The sequence below is a fragment of the Gopherus evgoodei genome, chromosome 2 (genome assembly GCF_007399415.2).
Source record: "Gopherus evgoodei ecotype Sinaloan lineage chromosome 2, rGopEvg1_v1.p, whole genome shotgun sequence".
Lineage (NCBI taxonomy): Eukaryota > Metazoa > Chordata > Testudines > Testudinidae > Gopherus > Gopherus evgoodei.
In genome coordinates, this window is record NC_044323.1 from 29710636 (window position 1) to 29726380 (window position 15745).

At 41.5% G+C, this 15745-nt stretch overlaps 1 protein-coding gene across 2 annotated transcripts in view; it reads right to left on the reverse strand.

The window, feature by feature from the left end:
* ZEB1 (zinc finger E-box binding homeobox 1) overlaps positions 1–15745 on the reverse strand; it is a 250650-nt gene that overhangs the window by 27290 nt on the left and 207615 nt on the right. For both annotated transcript variants that reach the window (XM_030550216.1, XM_030550217.1), the window contains exon 5: positions 10677–10879. In XM_030550216.1, coding sequence (XP_030406076.1) covers positions 10677–10879 — 203 coding nt within the window. The remainder of the gene's footprint in view (positions 1–10676; positions 10880–15745) is intronic.

Sequence of the window (15745 nt, forward strand, 5' to 3'; positions counted from 1 at the left end):
ATTCCGGAACTCCGTTCGGGTTGATGGAGTTCCGGAATCGATGTAAGCGTGCTCGGGGATCGATTTTAACCCGCCGATACGGCGAGGTAGCCTGGACGTGGGCTAAGAAGGGAGATAGCTATTCAGTTTACAGAATAGATGAGGGCGAGTGTGGTGCTTTCTGTGATAGAGGGTTCAGTGACAGAGAGTCTTGACACTGACAAACCCCCAGCACTCATTAACAGAGGAGACTCCAGCTCAGAAGATATTATAAAATCCTTAGGGTACCTAAACTCTTGCAGTACCAACAATATCAAAGATTAGGCTGTGTGGGAACCTGTTGAGGATGGCTTTGATACAGATGCAGCTGGTACTGAGTGCTTGATATGGGATTCCCTCAGTACCACAGGCAGATGAGCGGTCTTTGGTACCACTGATTTTATTGTTATTGTTATCGAGTGTTGTTCAAGGATGAGCTTGGTCTTTTCAACCACATCTCTGCTGCTCTGGGTATGGGCATCCAAACTTGGTATCGAGTCCATCTTAAATGACAGATTCCTCTTCATCTTTGTAGTAACAATCTTACTTGGAATCTGCATGGAACTCCCCTTGTGACCTGAGGTCTCTGTAGACTTCTTGTGAGATGGTGAGAGAGAGCTTCTTGAAAATCCACTCCTTACTTCCTTCAGCTTAGAAGCAGATATAAATGAGGACTTTGGTACTGTAGATATACTCACTGCTGTGGTACTATCTATCTTTCTACCAGTGTCTGGTGACCGAGATGTCCATGTGTACAGGGCACTGACTGTATGGGGAGGTCTATGATTGGGGGGTGGGGGTTCCTCTGCTCCATCATTAGGTGTTTAAATTTAACTTCTCTATTTTTTCAGGATCTACCCTTGAAGGAATGCAGATCTTGCATTTACTGGAAATATGAGTATTGCCCAGACTGTGGAGGCACGGGGAGTGTCCTTCACTTATCGGAATAGTCTCATGACAAGAGAGGCATATTTTGAATCCCAGGAAGCCCAGCATTCTCAAGCAAAACTAAAGAAAATTTAACCTCTGTAAGCGGACTTCTCTTAATAATATAATGATCTCTATGAATAAAACTTTTTTTGTTTTTAAAGAAAAAACAAGAGGAACAATTCTTTCAACAATTATAACACTGTAACGGTAAGTAACTGTAGTATAAGGTAACTTTGAGAAAAAAGCTAAACATTAACGAACAGGCACACAGTAGACTTCATTTTGGGCTAAAGATGGTTGAGAAGGCACTGAGGGCCATTCATTTATGCAGCCCAATATAAATCTTGGTGTGGGACACAAGAATGCATGGGGTGCATACACGGGCCAAATGGGCACTGTTATCAAAAATCTCTGATCAAAAGGTGCAGGCTCCAGGCACATCTGAAGTGGAGTGCCCACAGGGACACTACTCGAAGAATTACAACTTACTTAAATGATAAATTAACATGCATATATAGTAACAAGTATCCACCAGAATACATTAGAACTATCCAACACATTTACCATTAGGAACATTCAACAATAATTAAAGTGAAAGTATCCATACTTGTGGAACCAAACTTACTAAAAGATAGCAGGTAAGACAGCCAATGGAAAGTCAAGAAATGTTTACAGGGAGTGTTCACTTAAGTACCTAGGAACTACTATGCCAGATCAAACCAGTGATCCATCTAGTCTAGTATCCGGTGTCAGACAGTGGCTAGTACCAGATGCCTCACAGGCAAGTACCTAGTAAATTCTGCCTCCTGGGTCCTAGCACCAGTTGAGTTCCCCTTCTATGTGTGCTGGGCGGTTTTCTGTACAGTGGTGAGTGCCTGCAGTGGGGCAGTGCAAGGGGAGTGGGAGAAGTGGGGAAGAAGCAGTGGGGATAAGATAGGGAAGGGCGTTGTGGAAGTGAGAGAAGAGAAGAGCTGGGGCAGCGGGGAGTGGATGGGGGAAGAGAAAGGGATAGGAGAATGGAGGAGGGAGCTGGAACCTGGCACACAGCATTCCCTCAGTGGTGGTAGCAGCAGCAGCAGCTGGGGCTCCCCTGTTAAGTGGGCCCATCAAACCCCCACCCGGAGGAGCCTCACTCCCCTGCACCTGGAACCCCCACACACACCTGGATCACCCCAACAAGCCACCAAGACCCCTCACCCCACTGATCCCCCAACCAGCTGCACCTGGACCTCAGCCCTACCAAGCCCCACTCCCTCAGTATCTGGACCCCCACCTACCAAGCTACATCCCCCCCACACCCAGACCACCCCTGCTGAGCTCCAACCACCTCCACAGCAAAGTCCCATTGTCTCTGCACCTGGAACCCCCCCAACAAGTCTCTTCACATTCAGAACAACCACTGAGCCCCCTGCACTCAGACTGCCCCCACAGAACCCTATCATCCTACACTTGGATCCCCCCAAACTAAACCCCTCCACACTGGGATCCTGCTGGGCTGAGGCTGCCTGCCCACACGGGTGCATCTGGTATGGAGGGACAGGGCCCTGGGTGTTTCTGGGGCTGACCTAGCCCTTGAGCTGTGTCAGGGTCAGGTGCAACTTCACCACTGAGTCCCTGTCCCAGGGGATGGGGGACTGCTGGGTGATCTCCCATCTCTGTGCACCCACTGCCATGTTGAAGCCTCCACATTTATTTACTGACAAATAAAATCTGCAGAATTTTGCTGAATTTTAAAATATTGTGCATAAAATTTTTATTTTTTTGGTGCAGAATTTTTATTTTTGGGCTCAAAATTCCCTCAAGAATAATTAAATTAGAGAAAATATTACAAGGGATATAAATCAGAATTCTTCAGGACATAAACATATTACTAGCTGATGGGAATTAGGGGAAAAGAGCAGGATATTCCATAATTATTCCTGCTGAGGCAGAAACCCAAATGGCCACCTTCTCTCACCATGGCAGCTCTGTGCCTGCAGAAATGGGGGGAGCAGTGGCACATGCCCAACGGCGGCCCACAACATTCTGGCACCTAAGGCGGGAGCTCAAATGACGCCTTCATGTCCCCTTGCTTGGGCCAAAACTTTGAAAGGTCTCAATTCTGCCTTCTTCCTGTTCTCCTCCGCTCATGGTACTGCTCTGCTACCTACTCCAATAAAGGAGAGCTAACAACTTAAAATGTCTTGTTCAAAAACTATAAGTAACACTTAATTTTCAAACACTTGAACAGCAAATGTAACTTTTCTTGTCTGCCTAGTAAATACTGGCATTTTTATTTGTTTGAATAATCAAAGTGGTGCTTTCCGTGCCTTCTTGGTTGCAAAGATTTGAACTGCTTCCTGAAGGTCCACAGTCTGAGCCAGCTCATGCTCTCTTGAGATGGTTGCAAGCCTGACCCGCCTCTCCTGTGTCATTGTGGAGTATAGATGTGTTTTTATCAACTTCAGCTTGGAAAAGCTGTGTTCTCTACTGGCAGCTGTTACAGGATGTGTTAGAAGTATGCACAGAGCAACAAAAGCATTTGGAATGAGGGTGGTTCTCTTATTTGTGCACATATATTCCAGAACAGCATTTGGAGTTGATTCTGCTAAAATGTATCTTGAAAGGGCTTTCAGTTCATCACCTAAATCACTCGCATCAATATTGCATGTCATCATGTATCAACACTGTCTCTAGTGCCCTGCACTGCTGGTGCAGGTCTTCTTCAGGCAGAGTGAGGAGTTTGGGAATATCATACAACATCTCAAATATACTGCTGTGTTTCTTAAGCTGCGTGAAACGTTCTTCAACTGACTGTATTGCACAGTCTAGCACCTGGTTAAAGAATTTAACTTTGAATTGTCGTTTGGGGTCTCTTATGGAATTATCTCGTGACTCGTAATCAAAATGTCTTCTTCAGTGATTCTTGTATTTTTGAATGGAAGGGAAAATAGCTTCAGTATGAAGTTCCTCTGCCAACTTCTGTGCACTCTTCAGAACGTTTTGAAATCCCTCATCTGACCGGTAAGACTTTACGTATGACTTTGCTTTGTCCAGTTTCAATTGCTCCAGATATATCAAGGTCAACATCTTGGAGTTTCTTGCTTACAACGTTTATTTCAAACAGTATGTCACGCCACAACACTAAGCCACACAGAAATTTGAAGTTATGTATCTTTTTGGGGATTCCATTTCCCTCTGCCACTGTTCTCCCATAAATAGTTCCTGTGATAGCATTATCCTTCATAATGGCAACTATGGCATCATCTATCTTCCCAATTAGGTGTTTGATAGGCTTTATCGCCACCACTCAGCTTTCCCATTGTGTGGCACTCAGTGGTTTCAGTGTCAAAGAGGATGTTCCCAGATGTTGCTTTAAAATTTGCCATCAATGAGTTGATACAGAGAAAAATACATAGATGCTTTGAATTACATTAAAAAATTCAGCAGCCTCACTAGAAGCTGATGCTGCATCATTGACCACCAAGTTCAATGAATGAGAACTGCATGGGACAAAAAAAGCTTGAGGGTTTAACTCTCGGATCCGTGTCTGCACTCCTCTGTTCTTTCCTCTCATGTTGGCACCATTATCGTAGCACTGACCTCTCATATCAGCTATTGCAATTCCCATATCTTCCAGCTTTTTAAGAAGCAAATTTGTCATACCAGCTCCTGTAGTATCATCAATGTCAATAAATTCTAGAAAATGCTCTGACAGTCACCCTTGCAGGGACATTTTCACCAGGTTCTACTGTTGTTACAAAATGCACCATTAAAGTCATTTGTTCCATATGGCTGATGTCAGGTGTGCAGTAAAGAGACTCTGATACAATCTTCTCTTGATGTTGATCATCTGTGGTGGCCTTTAACCTTAGACTTATCTCAAGCTCTTTCCACCTATGGAATCCTCTCTGGTGATTTGCTGCCTTCTCATGGCATGCCAGATTTCTAGCCAGATTTTTCCAGTCCTTTGTTCCTGTAGAATCCAATGCGGCTAGAACATTAGACTGGAAGAGTTTGCAACAAAAACAGTATGCAGCATTCTGGGTTTTTGAGTACCTAAGCCATGGCCTCTCCACTTTGTCACCATTGGGGATTTCATGCCAATAATGGGTTGGACGGAAATTTCTATTTTCATTGTCTTTGGGGAACATGAAGTTTTTCACTTGCTGTGGCCCATGCAGTACAAGGAAGTCCCTCAGGCTACTGCTCAAGTGGGTGCACAGGCCTGGATCATCTAGACTTAAGGAACTAAACTCAGCAGCAGCTGTTTCTTGCACCTGCACCACTCTCTTCTCTGATCTACACTTTTCTTCAGGAATGTGCATGGTTACATCCATTTGAGATGGAGATATGGATGCTGCAGTAGCTGCTGGGTCACCTGCACTCTGACTAAGTGGAATATCAGGCATCTCCCACCACTCACATCCTCACTGGGGCCGGAAGGCTTACTGTGAACATTTGTGTCTATGTATCTCAGGAGAGCTCCGTCCTGCTTAGATAGAAAAGTTTCCTTTGCTTGCTTTTTTTCCCCTGAATGCTGCCCCAGAGGGGCCGTGTTCTTCTTTCACTCATGACTGCTGTCCTGTGCCAGCTATAGTGGCTCTCAACACACAACTGAAGGGGACAAATAAGCAAGCTGGTAGCAGGGCCTGAGTGAGGGAAGATATCAGCGTCTTAAGGGCCTAACTGGCTCCTTCTACTTCAGCTGACTGCCTGTTCTCCTCAAGTGGGTTCAGGGAAGCAGCAGGAAACAGGAAGCTCCCTGAGACACAGTGTTAATCAGTCCAGGCTCCTGGGGATGCTACAGAGGTACATAAGAGGCTCCTCCTCCTCTTCTCTCTCCTGACACTCCTGCTGCTTTCTGTTATTCCCGCTCACTGTTTCTCCTGCCTGCCTGTTATGTCTCTTGTGCCCTCCTTCCTCCAGCACAACACTCCACCATCTCTGTGCATCTAGAGCAGAGAGAATACATATGCACCAGCAGCAGACAATCTTCTACAATCTGGGTCCTACTGGTGCCCCCCCACAGTCTGGAACCTGAGGCAGCCGCCTCAGTTTGCCTCATGGTAAGGCCAGCCCTGCACATACCCCCCCCCACCCACATACCTTGCCGTCCCACCCACTCCTACAGTGATTTACTGCTGCTCCGGGCAATGGAAACTAGGTGCCAGCACTGCTGGGGAGAGTCTGTGACCACTCTTGCAGTTTCCCTTTCCTTCCCGGTCATTTTCTCAGGGAAGCAAAGAAATCTGTGGAGAGACATGATTTCTGTGCCCGCCCAGTGGCACAGAACTGCCCTAGGAGTATTTAATGTAATTGTGATGCTCTTATTAGCCATATAGATATCGAATTAATTTTTAACTCCTCTAAGCTGTTGGACAACTTGATATTTTGCAGCACTGAAGTTAATCTTTTTATTGTATAAAAAAGTATTTCCTTCAATCATTTTTAAGTTTGATGCCTTTCATTTGAGTGGGCTGTTCTTTTGTTCTTAACTCATGAGGAAGAGTAAACAGGAGCTCTCAATTTACTTTTCTCTATACTATTCTCTATTTTGTATCCTACCATGTTCCCTGTTTTCTCCTCAGTCTCAGGCCTAGTCTACACTTGGGGGCGGGGGGATCTAAGTTACGCAACTTCAGCTATGTGAATAATGTAGCTGAAGTCGACGTACTTAGATCGATTTACCATGGTGTCTTCACCACGGTGAGTCAACTGCTGCCACTCCCCCATCGACTCTGTCTGTGCCTCTCGCCGAGCTGGAGTACAGGAGTCGAAGGGAGAGCGCTCAGGGATCAACTGTTGCCTGCCGATCCGGCCAGTAGTGAAGACATACCCTTAGTTTTTTCAATTTCTCGTCACGTAGAAGCTTTTCCATGCATTTTTGTCATCCAGTTCTTGTCCCTTTTTTATTTTTGAGGCGAAGTAATCATAACTGAACACAGTATTCAAGGTAAGGATATGCAGTCAATTTATATAATGGCAGTATAATATCCTCAGTATTATTTCCTGTCCATATAGAGTAGAATCTCAGAGTTACAAAAACCTCAGGAATGGAGGTTGTTCCTATTCTGAAATGTTTGTAACACTGAACAAAACATTATTGTTCTTTCAAAAGTTTACAACTGAACACTGACTTAATGCAGCTTCAAAACTTTACTATGCAGAAGAAAAATTCTGCTTGTAATTTAAACGAAACAAGCACAGAACCAGTTTCCTTACTTGTCAAATCTTTATTTTTACGCTTTCCCTTTATTTGTCTAGTAGTTTACATTTAACACAATACAGGACTGTATTATTTTTTTGGTCTCTGCTGCTGCCTGATTGTGTACTTCCAGTTCCAAATGAGGCATGTGGCTGACCATTCAGTTTGTAACTCTGGTGTTCATGACTCTGAGGTTCTACTGTACATCCTAACATTTTGTTTGTTTTTTTGACCATTGCTGTGCATGGAGAAGATTTGGTAACTGATCTTTCCACAGTGATACCTAGGCTTTTCTTGACAAAGCTCCTAAATCATAGGATGTTGTATGTGTTCCATGATTAGAAAACATAACCATTACAAACTACTTTCATTTCTGAGTGAAACAAGTTTTATTTATTCACAAAACTGTAACAGTAGCCCCTGGAGTCAAGAAACACAAAATGATCCAACCTTACAACAGCATGACTGTAATTCTACATGGATCACCAATGGGAAATGCTCAGGCAAATCCAAAAATAAAACTTACTGGGACAGAGATGAAATTGTTGCATATGATGGGATTCTTTACCGGTCATATAATCACACAAATAAATCAGAAATGCTAAGAACAATCCATGCTGTCTCCAAGAATTGAAAACCATAAAAACAGAGACTGAGACATCCTCCTCTGGTCAGCTATTAATTCAGACATAAAAGAAAAGTACCCAAAATGTGAAGTCTGCAATAAATGTGAGGAAAAGAATGTAAAAAGCCCTCTGAAATCACATAAGATTCCTGACTAAACTTGGTCCAAAGCTAGCACAGATCTGTTCGAAGTGAATGGAAAAGTTTGCCTCTTCTTGATAGACTACTAATGAGATTTTAAATGAGGTTTGCACAACGTCAAATATCAATGTAATAGTGTAATAAATTGCACTGGATTCCAGATGAGTTAACAAGTGAAGGCCCATACTACACGAATGGCTCATTTGAACAATTCTCTTTGATACTTTCAAGCATACCACATCAAGCTTTACCAATGCACTGTCAAATGGGTTAACAGAAAAGTCAGAATAAAAAACAAAAGAACTCAATTTAAAAATGTTGGTGAATTCAAAGGATTGAAACACAGCTTTGATAGAATATCACAACTCTTCACAATGATTTCTTAGGACCACGAGTTCAGAGAAGTCTAGAGAAATGGTCAAAAACCTTAGTATCAACAACTAACAAGCTTCTTGAGCCAAAGACAAATTACTTCGAAGTAGTTACCAAAGAGCAACCTAGAAAGCAGAATACAAGGAATAGTATGATAAGATCGACAAACAGTTATTCCTGCTGCAAGTGAAAGAGAAAGTTGGATTTCTTGGTACAATGGGGAAGTTCCAGAAAACTGGAAAAAAATGAAAGTTATGCCCTATTTGAAAAGGGTAAAACAAATGACTTGGGTAATCACAGGCCAGTTAGCTTGACACTGATCCTAGGAAAAAAAACTGTATAAAGATTTAAAGGATAGTAGCATAATTAATGCCAATCAACATGGCTTTATGAAAAATATGTCTTAAAAACTAAATAAAAATTGTCATGATATTACAAGTTTAACTGGTAACTATTGACATAAAATACTTAGATTTCTGCATGGCATTTGACTTAGTACTGCATAACATTGTGATAAAGATTAACACTATACAAAAATCAATGTCAGCCATATTAAATGGATTAAAAACTTGTTAACGAATAGAATTCAAAAACCAATTTTTTAATGGGGAAACTTTTGGGGTGTTTCTAGAGGAGTTCCACAAGGGTCTGCTATTGACCCAATGCTATTCTATATCTTTATCAATGCTCTGGAAGAAAACAAAATCATTGCTGGTAAAATTTGTAGATTTTGATTGAGTGATAAATAATGATGGGGACAAGTCAGTTACACAGACTGATGTGGATAGCTTGGTAAGGTGAGCTCATTTTAATAACACACATTTTAATTCAGTCAAATGAAAGGCCATACAAAGAACAAGGTCATACAAAGAACAAAGAACCTAGGCCACAGTTACAAGTTAGGAATGTAATGACACTGAAAAGGACTTAGGGGTAATGGTAGATAACCAACTGAACATATGCTCCCAGTGCAAAGCTGTGGCTAAGTGGATGAACATGGTTCTTGGAGGCAAAAGCAGGGGAATATGAAATAGTTGTACAGAGGTAATATTACCTCTGTATATGGCATTAATGAGACCATTACTGGAATACTGTGTCCAGTTCTTGTGTCCACACTTCAAAAATTGGAAAGCATCAGAAAAGAGCTATAGTTATGATTTGAGAACTGAAAAATGATAGTAAAAGCCATGTAGCCATATAGTGAATGATTTAAACTAAACATATTGAGCTTCTTATCGAAGAGAAGATTTAGAGGTGACTTGATCATAGTCCACAAGAACCTACATGGAGAAGAGATTTCTAGAAGCAGACAGCTCTTAAATCCAGCAAAAAAGGGTAAATTGCCGTCCAATGGTTAGAAGCTGAAACTAGACTAGAGAAATAAGGTGCAATGTTTTAACAATAACGGTGATTAACCATTGGAACTACTTACCTAGAGACATGATGAATTTTCTGTGACTTAGTCTTTAAATAAGAGTGGATATCTTTTAAAAAAAAATACTCTAGCTCAAACAGAAGTTGTGGGCTTGATGCAGAAATGAATGGATGAGATTTTATGGCTTGCGTTATGCAGAAGGTCAGGGTAGAGGATCCTACTGGTCCCTTCTGGCTTTAAAAAAAAATATCTATGAAGTTCAAATGGAAAGTTACTTACAACCTGCCAAAGTAACAGCTATACCAAGATCATACATCATAATCAATCCTGAGAGTCAGTCATACAAGAGGAATAGAGGAGCTGAGTAACCTGTTAGTCTCATTTATCTCAGCACGCATGTGAGATCGCAGCTCCTTTCAGGATCAAAAAAACCAATTTAGAATAATTTTTGGCCTTTTTGTTGATTTTTCTAGTATTGCATCATTTTACTTATGTACAATTATTTTCATTACTCAAATGTCCATAAAGAACCTACTAAAGAATCTACTTACAACCTATATTTCATAAAGACAATGATTCTTCCTGCAGTAAGAAAGCAAGAAAAATGCATTTGAAGATCCAAAATTATAAAATGATCTTTGTCAAAGAAAAAATGCCATAGGTTGAGTACAAAATTTGATATAATATCTGGTATAGTCACAAGGCTCAGGCATCAATAGTCAATTGGTACAAAATTCAAGAAAACACTATCTATAAGGCAATAAAACACTTCAAGAAATTCAATTATTGAACATAAAGTGGCTAAAGACACCTCATTTGGTGCCTAATCCCACAGTGATTACCTACAGAAAAGTATGAATTTAATAGCAAGTTTGCCCAAGCAAAGACCATAGGATCAGGACCTTAGCATGCAGGTGATCTGGTATACCCACACTCTTATCTCTGCATTATTGCTAGCATAAGTAAGTCTTTATAAATATTGTTACACGTATGATGATCAATATATAAATTAATAAAACTTCCACTTACTTGATCTCTTCCTGATTTATGTGATGTCATGTGGCGTTCAAGTTGTGTTCTATATGCAAATGTGTAACTGCATAATGAGCAACTAAAGTTATCCTCATTTTTTTCATGGCGATATTTAATGTGTTCCTTCAGAGAGGTAAAGCGTTTATAACCTCTATCACAATATGGGCAGGTAAGCAGTTGGGAAAATGCATCTGGTGTTCCTGCAAAAGACAGACAATAAACCTTTATTTAGATAAAATGAAAGATCAAATATATTAATATGAATAAACATGTTCGAGACATATTTTCACACACGCAAGTTCATGCAACTTCCATAATTTACATGGAGGAATATATCTCAGAATAAGAATTCTTATTTCAGTTTTTCATAGCATGTATTCACTCATTGCCTGTGGTACTAATGTCACTAATATGCAATGGAGGAAAGAGGGGAAAAAGGCAGAGAACAAACAGGTTTTATTCTGAGCTCACCCAGGTTCACACTGATGTCACTCTACTGACTTCGACGGAGTTACTTGGGCTTTACACCAGCATAAAGTAAAATCAGAATTAGTCTCTCTATGACTAGACAGGACTGTGTGTGAGAAGACATGGTTATGGTTTTATATGTAAGTACATATATTCAAGAACTCTTACATTGATATCTGAACATAAGTATGTTATACAGAAAGTAACTTCTGTATAACATTGTAAACATCCTGCCTGTTAACCTTCTCACATATTTAACAATAAAAATGAAAATACTGTCTCAAAAGATCTCTTATTTTATTTTGAGATTAATAAAAACCTGGTTTTAGGAATGTAAGATTTACCATATTGGATCAGACTATTGATCTATAAAGTGCAGTACCCTGCCTCTGGCAGTTCCTATCCTTCATGCTTCAGAAGAAATGGAAGGCAATTCTTGCCATCATCCAATTATCCAACTGTGTAGAGCTATTGCAAGGGAGAGGGCAGAATTTCTATTTGATCCTCACTGATCATGATCTTATACCCTGAAGCACAAGATGTAAATTTCCATGGACTGTTATTTTAACTTGCATAACTACAAATGTTATTAATACTCATAAAATTAGCCAGTACCTTTGAAAGTACTTTTAAATTATTTATTTTGATGACCTGTGGCAATTAATACCACAGGTTGAGTATATGCTCCATAAAGAAGCATTTCCTTTTGTTTGCTTGGAATTTACTGCCTTTCAGTTTTATCGAGTGTTCCATTGTTCTTGCACAGAGGGACAAAGAAAAGAGGAGACTTAGATCAATTTTCACTATATTCTTTGTAGTGTTGTATCTCTCAGCTAAGTCCCATCTTAGTCTTTGCATTTTCAGGGTAAGTAATGCTCATATTTGCAGGCATAGGTATAGTTTGACTGTTATATTTTGGGGGGGAGAAAGGGTGGCAGCTCCAGTCAAGCCAACAGGGCAGGGTATGGGAGGGAGGGGACAAATTCCGTGCTTGCCCAGGGGGGCTCCATTTCAGATGGGGGGGAGGGGCACAATTTTAACCGTGATTCAGGAGTCTGATTTGTGTTGCGTACCCCCAAGTTTCACCTTATTTTAAAACTATTTGCTTACAAAACCAGACATAAAAATACAAAAAAGTGTCACAGCACACTATTACTGAAAAATTGCTTACTTTCTCATTTTCACCATATAATTATAAAATAAATCAATTGGAATATAAATATTGTACTTACATTTCAGTGTACAGTATATAGAGCCGTAAAAACAAGTCATTATCTGTACGAAATTTTAGACTGTACTGATTTCCTAGTTCTTTTTATGTAGCATGTTGTAAAAATAGCCAAATATCTAGATGTCTTGATGTACTTCCTGGAAGACCTCGGCAAACTCCCAGGAGTACACGTACCCTTGGTTGTGAACTACTGACTTAAGCAACTGAAAACTCTAGTGTTTTTGCATATAATAGCTGAGAAATATCTGACAGGAGCATTGTATCTAATTGCTATAGCAAGAAAGAAAATTAAATAAATATTAAACCCACTCAGCTCTAATACTTGCATGTTCTGACATCTTGTGCCAAGTCTCTTATGGGACACTGGTTAGGTTTAAAATTGTAATGTATATTCTTACTCAGATACTCTTACTCAAGTCAGAAGGGACCTTCGTGATTATCTAGTCTGATCTCCTGCACACTGCAGGCCACAGAACCTCACGTGCTAATAGACCCCTAAGCTTTGGCTGAGTTTCTGAAGTCCTCATATCATGATTTAAAAACTTCAAGTTACAGAGAATTCACCATTTATACTAGTTTAAACCTACAAATTACCCATGCCCCGTGCTGCAAAAGAAGGTAAAAAAATGCACGGACTCTGCCAATATGACCCAGGGGAAAATTCCTTCCTGACCCCAATATGATGATCAGTTAGACCAGGAGTCGGCAACCTCTGGCACGTGACTCGCCAGGGTAAGCAACCTGGTGGGCCAGTTTGTTTACCTGCTGCATCTGCAGGTTCAGTCAATTGTGGCTCCTACTGGCTGCAGTTTGCCATCGTAGGCCAATGGGGGTGGCAGGAAGCAGCGTGAGCCAAGGGATTTGCTGGCCACAGCTTCTTGCTGCCCCCATTGGCCTGGAGCGGCGAACCGCAGCCAGTGGGAGGCACGATCGGCTGAACCTGCGGATGCAGCAGGTAAACAAACTGGCCCGCCCTTCCAGGGTGCTTTCCCTGGTGAGCTGCGTGCCAGATGTTGCCGACTTCTGAGTTAGACCCTGAGCAAGTGGGCAAGACCCACCAGGCAGATACCTAGGAAAGAATTCTCTGTAGTAACTCAGTGCCCTCCCCAGCTAGTGTCCAGTCTCCAGTCATTAGGGATTTTTGCTACAGGCAGTTGCCAATGGGTCACATGCTATTGTAGGCAGTCGCATCATACCATCCCCTTCATAAACTTATCAAGCTCAGTCTTGAAGCTAGTTAGTTTTTTCGCCGGCACTGCTCCCCTTGGGAGACTGCTCCAGAACTTCACCCTCTGATGGTTAGAAACTTTTGCCTAATTTCAAGCATAAACTTGTTGATGGCCAGTTTATATGCATTTGTTCTGGGTCCACATTGATGCTCAACTTAAATAACTCCTTTCCCTCGATGGCATTTATCCCTCTGATGTATTTATACAATGCAATCATATCTCCCTTCAGCCTCATATTGGTTAAACTAAACAAGCCAAGGTCTTTGAGTAATAAGATAGGTTTTCCATTCCTCAGATCATCCAAGTAACCCTTCTCTGCACCTGTTCCACGTTGAATTAATCTTTTTTAAACATGGGAGACTAGAATTGCTCAAAATACACCAGAAGAGGTCTCATCAGTGCCTTGTATAATGATACTAACACTTCCCTGTCTCTACAGGAAATACCTCACCTGATGCATCCTAGGACAGCATTAGCCTTTTTCACAGCCACATCACACTGACGGCTCATAGTCATCCTGTGATCAACCAATACACCCAGCTCTCTCTCCTCCACTGTCACGTCCAACTATAAATCCCCCAGCGTATAGCCAAATTCTTGCTGTTAGTCCGTCAATTCATCACCTTGCACTTTGCACTTTAAATATCGTTCCGTTTCTATTACTCCAGTTTACAAGGTCATCTAGATCTTCTTGTATGATATTCTGGTCCTCCTCGGTATTGGCAATACCTCCCAACTTTATGTCATCTGCAAATTTTATTAGCACACTCCCACTTCTTGTGCCGTCAGTAATAAAAATGTTAAATAAGATTGGTCCCAAGACTGATCCCTGAGGAACTCCACTAGTAACCTCCCCCTAGTCTGACAGTTCACCTTTCAGTATGACCGACTGAAGTCTTCCCTTTAACCAGTTCCTTATCCACCTTTCAGTTCGCATATTAATCCCCATCTTCTCCAATTTAACTAGTAATTTCTCATGTGGAAGCATACCAACTGCCTTACTGACATCCAGGTAGATTAGACCTACTGCATTTCCTTTTTAGACAAAGTCAGTTATCTTGTCAAAGAAAGATATTAGTAACTTTGTTACCACTTCTTGAGTACAATTGAAACATTTGTAGAAAAAATCTAGTTACTTTCTATCATATAGGCTACTTACTTTTTGCAAGTATCAGAGGGTAGGCATGTTAGTCTGGATCTGTAAAAAGCGATAAACAGTCCTGTGGCACCTTATAGACTAAAAGGACTCTTTGTCGCTTTTTACTTTTTGCAGTTCACCAGGCTTGGAACAGATCATTTAACTTCAGGAAACATCCTATCAGCCCTTTCTTATCTTAATCACCTGTTAATCACTCTCTTTATAAACAAAATTCTGACTCCATGCCTCAGCGACACAAGCTGTTAGCAGTCTCCTGTCTCCTCTGCAGAACTCATGACATTGCACACTCAGGCTGCCTGCCTGAGCAGGGCCAGCTTTAGGCTGATTTGCCCAATTCCCCAGAATCGGGCCCCACGTCAGGGCCTTGCGCCTTAGGCGTCTTTTTAATTATTTTTTTTACTCACCTGGCGGCAGTCCGCTCTGGCGTCTTCAGCGACAATTCAGTGGTATTGCGGTCGGGGTGGGAGAGGGTGTTCTTCGGTGCCGCGGAAGACCCAGAGTGGACCCCCCCTCCGCCAAAGGTTTGCTGAAGCCCCAGACTGCCGCTGGGTATTCAAATTGGGTCCTGCAGTTAATAAAGCCGGCCCTGTGCCTGAAGCTTGCAGTTTGGGGGTGGCAATGCCCTCCTATGAGCCCCCCAACTCTGCCTATATTTGCAGGTTAATTATGTAAAACCTACTGTTTCTGGTACCCTACTGTAGATACTTTCAATCTCTTCTCTGCCTATCTTTTGGGTGGGGTGAGCAAAACTGAACACAATAATAAAAGTGTGGCCCTCCTATCATCATCTTTCTATAATGTCTATTTTCTGTCCCATTTATAATTCATTTTTAAGTGATGCAGAGTGATGTGGGAATACACTCCACTCCAGTCTGAGTACCACTCAATGTGTATTACAGTATCTTGCCTTTGTTTAAATTACATTTAGGGTGGAATATTTAAAAGGTTCATTGTGGCCTAACACTGCTTCCAGTGAAGT